The 5790-nt window shown below is 47.2% G+C and overlaps 3 protein-coding genes across 3 annotated transcripts in view; all 3 read right to left on the bottom strand.

Annotated features, from left to right (window-relative positions):
- Positions 1-1757: 1757 nt before the first annotated feature.
- Positions 1758-2381, bottom strand: LOC141587558 (uncharacterized). The gene has a single exon (XM_074409033.1). It carries the CDS (start codon positions 2379-2381, stop codon positions 1758-1760), a length of 624 nt encoding a protein of 207 aa, XP_074265134.1.
- Positions 2382-2484: 103 nt separating this feature from the next.
- Positions 2485-3327, bottom strand: LOC141587557 (uncharacterized). The gene has a single exon (XM_074409032.1). It carries the CDS (start codon positions 3325-3327, stop codon positions 2485-2487), a length of 843 nt encoding a protein of 280 aa, XP_074265133.1.
- An 890-nt stretch (positions 3328-4217) lies between these two features.
- Positions 4218-5790, bottom strand: part of LOC141587556 (uncharacterized) — a 1747-nt gene continuing 174 nt past the window's right edge. The window contains exons 1-4 of the mRNA XM_074409031.1: positions 5775-5790; positions 5404-5657; positions 5171-5287; positions 4218-5030 (exon numbers count right to left, since the gene is read on the bottom strand). The exon at positions 5775-5790 is cut by the window's right edge and continues 174 nt beyond it. Of these exons, the coding sequence (XP_074265132.1) occupies positions 4218-5030; positions 5171-5287; positions 5404-5657; positions 5775-5790 (1200 nt within the window). The remainder of the gene's footprint in view (positions 5031-5170; positions 5288-5403; positions 5658-5774) is intronic.

Raw genomic sequence — 5790 nt, 5'->3', positions numbered from 1 at the left:
CCCCTGTGCTTCCATGACTAACGTGTTTTTTTAGGCTCTCCAATCTTCTCTCTACCTTCGTAAGATGCTGCAGAGGGCTAAGGTTGAATGTCTGGTCTCTGTGGGGAAGAACAAGGAGCTCACAGCTACCTGTGCTAAGTTGAGGGAGCAGCTCCATGCGGCCTTAAAAGAGAAGGAGGCAGCTAAAGATCAGCTGGCAAGGACCCAGGAGGCCAACTGTGTTCTGACTGCCGGGTTGACTAAGGCAAAGGCCCGTGCTGAAGAGATGGCTGAGCTAGCCAAAAATGTGGGTGCCTACACTGCTTTTGAGGGGCGGATCGACTGCATCCGTGCTTATACTGAGGGGAGGCACACGTCCTGGAACCCGGAGGAGGAGCCGGCGAGTTTGCTCGTGCATTTCCCAATGGCATGGACCCAGCGCCTGTTCCCTCCCCGGTCGGGCCGCCAATACGGAGCCTGAGTACACAGCCATGGATATTTCTGGAGCCATATCTGGGACTGTCGAGGAGATCCTGGCTGGGGAGGCTGGTGATGGCGCCTCTACAACTCCTGAGGCTGTTCAGGCACCTGCAACGGAGAAGCAAACAAATCATGGGGAGCAGAGCAATGGTCAGGAAGCAGTTATCGAGAGGAGTTACCTCTCTTAAATTTTATTTCAAATTATCTGGGGACTTGGCCCTGTGCGGCGCAAGTTTTGTAAAAAACTATTTTCTTTCTTGTTTTGGTCCGTTTTGTGCCTGCCGGTGTGCAGGTTTTGAACTTTTAATGGCGCCTGCTAATGGTAGCGGGTGCCCTAACTTAAAGTAGCTCTGGGCCCTGGTTTCTAGGCCCTACTTTTGTTATACTTGCGTTTTTGCCACCGATTTCTGGAGTTTTGATTCCACATAGACATACCCAGGAAGCTGACCTGGCTCCAGGTGCACAACTCCTGTTTCTGGCGACAGATTTTTGATAACATATTTTACCCATGACGTAAAATATTTTATCACTAGGGTTGGCTGACTTAGAGCTTACCTCCATTGAATGTTTCTGACTAACAAGGAATGTTGCGTTCCTTGTGGTTCCAGACGTTTGAAATCCGTGCGTGCACCCATTGATCTACGACATAGCTAGCTAAGGAATTACTGAGTTAACGTTAAGGTATGGGTGGTCTTAGTATGCCGAACCCTGCGCGCTACCTCGGCGTATGCTCTCCATGTGGCTTGACTTAAGATAAACGTCTTCGTAGCCTCACATGGCAGAGGCTGGACCCTTAAAGTGTGCCTCATCTGATAAGTAACCAACATTAGTACCAAAGCCTTTCTTCGTAGAAGCGTTATAAAGTCCAAAGTAGTGCAAATTACCTGGTGCTGTCTCATGGTGTTCCAGGGCAACACCTGGATCCAGGAAGCCACAGCCTGTACTACTTGGTTTAAAAACGACTCTTTCTGACTAAAAAAAAAAAAAAAGAAAAACTAAAAGGAAACCAAGTTTGTGTAAAATACTAATACCTAAAGCATATACTAACCCCCACCCTTTTTTTTTTTTTTTTTTTTTAAACTTTTTTTTTTTTTTTTTTTTTTTTTTTTTTTTTTTTTTTTTTTTTTGCTTCACGGACTTTCGAAAGGTCCTTTGTACACTAAAGCTTTGGCACTTTGTCAGACAAAGTACCGTTTCAAGTGACGGATGTTCCAGGGTTTATCCAGGATTTGACCGTTCATGGTCATCAACCTGTATGCCCCATTCTTGACAACGCTTTCGACCTGATATGGCCCTTCCTATTTGTAGGCCAATTTGTCTGCTTTGTGGTTCTTGGTATTTTCGAATACCCTTCTGAGTACAAGGTCCCCCACTTCAAGGGTCCTTATCTTGACATTTTTGTTGTACGTCCTTGTGACAGATTGCTTATACGATGCCATACGTATGTAGGCACTTTCTCGTAGCTCATCAACTGTATCCAGACTTCTGGCCATTTCGACTTTGTTCTGCTCTGCCGTCTGGCAGCCGTATCTGTGCGTAGGTACCAGAACTTCCGAAGGTATCACTGCCTCTGCTCCGTATACAAGGCTAAACGGAGTTTGACCTGTTGCCATTTTAGGTGTTGTTCTATCCGACCAGAGTACCAGTGGTAGTTCATCTGCCCATTTTCCCCCCAACTCTTCCAGCCGTTTTCTGAGGTTCTCCACAATGATTTTATTGCTGGACTCGGCTTGGCCGTTGTTTTGTGGATATCTGGGGGCTGATTTTCTTAGTGTTATATTCCATCTTGCACAGAAGCCCTCGGTGTTGTCTGATATGAACTGGGACCCATTATCGCATATGATCTTGGATGGTATCCCAAATCTGCTTATGATGTTGCGCTTGATGAAAGAGATCACCTGTTGCTCCTTTACCTCCGTCATTGCTTCTGCTTCAATCCATTTTAAGAAGTAATCGGTCATAGCTAGCATATACACTCTGTTTCCTGGAGCCCCTGGCGCTTACCCACTATGTCCATGCCCCACATCATAAATGGCCATGGAGAGATAATCGGATGCATTGGTTCTGGGCCGGTGGATTCTTTGGAGCCGCCTTTTGACACGACTCGCAGCGTTTAGCATGATTCACTGCGTCTGCGCGCATGGTGGGCCAGAAATACCCTTGTCTTAAAATTTTGTTTGACAAACTTCGTCCTCCAGCGTGATTCTCGCATTCTCCGCTGTGCACATCTTTCAGTACCATTTCAGCTTCCTCTTTGCCTAAGCACCTGAGGCATGGTCCTGCCAATGATTTCCTGAAGAGAATATTATCAATCATGATGTATCTGGAAGCTTTTATCCTGAAACTTTGCGCTTCCTTTCTGTCTTCCGGGAGTGTCCCATCCCTTAGCCAATTTAGGTATGGAACCCTCCAATCTTCATCCTGCGGTCCTACTGTGGAAACCAGCGTCCTGGCTCCTTGTGCACACTGCATGTGTACATCCTCTTTCATTGGTTTCTGATCTGGCTCTCCCCGGATGGTCAACAACACATGAGTAATTGGTATGTTTGATAGTTCTGCGGGCTGGAAGGTGGATCCCAACGTGGCCAGAGCGTCTGCCTCCACGTTCTGCTCCCGCGGCACCTGAGTTATCTTGAATGTTCTGAATTTTGACTTTCGTTCTGTGGCTATTTTCAAGTAAGCTATCATCTTCGGATCACGCGCTACATACTCGTTGTTTACATGATTTACCACAAGTGAGGAGTCACTGTATACCCTCAGGTTCCTCACCTTGAGCCCTGTTGCCATCTGCATCCCAAGTATAAGAGCTTCATACTCGGCTTCGTTGTTGGTTGCCTTGAACTCACACCTAATGGCTTGCACTATCATGTCTCCTTTAGGAGATCAAAGGACCAGGCCTACGCCAGCCCCTCTTGTATTTGAGGCTCCATCAATTTACAAGGTCCAGATTTCACCATCCTGATTCCCTGTTATTGCCAGCATTCCTTCTTCTGCCTCCCTACGGGTGGCGGGGCAGAAGTCAGAGACGAAATCTGCTAGGGCTTGGGATTTTATCGCCGTTCTGGGTTCAAATTGCAAGTCATAGCCACTAAGATGTACTGACCACTTAGTCATTCTACCTAAAAGTTCAGGCTTCCTCATAATAGTCTTTAGCGGGTAATTGGTTATGACATGGATGGTGTGAGATTCAAGGTACGGCCGTAGTTTATAAGAAGCAGTAACCAAAGCCAATGCTAGTTTTTCAAAGGAAGTGTACCTGGTCTCTGCAGGGAGCAGAGACTTACTAATGTAATACACGGGATGCTGCAATCCTTCCTGTTCTTTGACCAGGACTGCGCTTACGGCTGCTTCCGTGACTGAAAGATACAAAAATAGTGGTTCCCCTTGCTCAGGTTTCGCGAGTAATGGTGGCGTGCTTAGGTAGCTTTTGAGTTCTGCGAATGCTTTTTCATGCTCTTCAGTCCATTCGAATTTCTGACTCTTCCTCAATATATCATAGAACAGTTTGCACCTATCCGAGGCCCTTGATACTGTCTACTTCTTTGTTAATGACCTCATTTCTTTCTGCCGTGAATTTTCTTCTCTTCTGCTGTACTAGGGTGCAGCTTGGGTTCACGCTTAATTTATGCGAAATAACGGATGGGTCTATGCCCACCATATCATTGTGGGACCAGGCGAAGCAGTCTATGTTGTTCTTGAGAAATTGAATCAGCCGGCTGCGCAACTCTTCACTGCAGGTTGCCCCAATCAACACTGTTCTATCCGGGTGTTCCTCGTCCAGGTGTATCTGGTCCAGCTCCTCCGAGGGAGGCTCCTTGTATTCTGTCGAGGTGCCCCGGTCCTATAATTGCTACGAGGGGAGCTTGGTTGTAGCCTTGAGGGCTTGGGTATAGCAGTTTCTGGATTCCTCTTGATCTCCTTTTACCGTAACCGTGCCCCATGGTGTTGGGAACTTGAGACACTGATGATATGTTGAAGGCACTGCCTTCATCCGATGCACCACGTCTTCCTAGTATCACGTTGTAGGTGGTTGGACCTTCGATGACTAGGTATCTCACTAGTTTATTAACTCCTTCAATATACGTTGGGATGGTTATCTCACCTACGGAATGCGCGGTCTCCCCACTGTATCCCACCAGGGGCACAAATTTCTTTTTCAGGTTTTCTTTATCGAAACCCATGGTTTTGAGGGTTTCGAGCATGATAAGGTTCACAGAGCTCCCTGTATCTACCAATACTTTCCGTACGGTGCAATTGCCAATGGATAATGTTATAGTTAGGGCATCATCATGCTGTTCTGTGCAGCTTTCCATGTCAGTTTCATCGAAAGTTACCGGGGGTAAATTGTTCTGGCTTACTCTGCACGAAGTTTCTGGATGACCCCCTTTGCTCCCGGTGGCTTTCCTCTTGGCAGCGGAATATGTCAAACCTGCTAGCTCAGATCCGCCTGTTATCACGTTAATAATCTTCGTGCATATGAGTGGAGCAGAAGGAAGCACCTGATTTGCTGCTTCTCTTCTATCCTGCTTGCCCCCACGTGATAACAGGTGGTCCAAGTTCCCCTTGCGTACCTGGAACTCCACCTCCCTCCGCAACTTGTAGCAATCTTCTGTTACGTGACCTATGTCCCCGGTGCCATTCGCATCTTTTGCTTTGCTTTGTCTCTCGTTGTCGGTGGGTCGGTCTGAGTGGGAGGTTTCGGCCACCTTACCCGATCACCCGGGCTCCTCGGTGCTTTCAGCCATCCTTCCATTCCTGTTGAATCCGTATTCGATAGCTTAGGAGGATGCGGAGAATCGTCAATTTGCTTGAGTTTTTTCTCGCTATCCTGCGACATTGGGTCCAACATGCGGCTTAGCTCTATCGTCTTTCTTTTAAGTGCGAATTTCTGCTTGTCTTGTCGAAGTTTGTTATACCCTTTCTAGCCGTATGTCTTCTTCCAACCTTAACGCTGCAAAGAGCTCTCTGCTGGACTTCCTCAAATCTCTCACAAGGATACATCGTTAATTCTTTGTAGAGGTTTGACTCCTTATCCAAGCCCTGCCTGAAGGCGTTGATGGCAGTGGACATATCACAGCCTCGTATTGAGACTTTTTCCGCATTGAACCTAGTGACGTAGTCTTTGATTGACTCACCTATCTCCCGCACGATCCCGTATAGATCACTTGGCGCTTGGGTGTTCTCCGGCTGCTGGAGAACTGTTGGTTGAAAGCGTTGACCAGATCGGCGAATGAACTTATGGTCTCGTTAGGCGGGCCAACAAACCATTGTAATCTTTGCTCCGGTTAAGGTTGAACCGAATCCTTTACACATACATGCCTCCTTTGAGGC

Source organism: Silene latifolia, chromosome 6 (assembly GCF_048544455.1).
Source record: "Silene latifolia isolate original U9 population chromosome 6, ASM4854445v1, whole genome shotgun sequence".
NCBI lineage: Eukaryota > Viridiplantae > Streptophyta > Magnoliopsida > Caryophyllales > Caryophyllaceae > Silene > Silene latifolia.
Note: the sequence above shows the minus strand (reverse complement) of the source record. Positions and strands in the feature narration are given on the sequence as shown.

Coding starts and splice junctions, on each gene's coding strand:
- LOC141587557 (XM_074409032.1), bottom strand. CDS start 3,327: ATGATAGTGCAAGCCATTAGGTGTGAGTTCAAGGCAACCAACAACGAA.
- LOC141587558 (XM_074409033.1), bottom strand. CDS start 2,381: ATGACGGAGGTAAAGGAGCAACAGGTGATCTCTTTCATCAAGCGCAAC.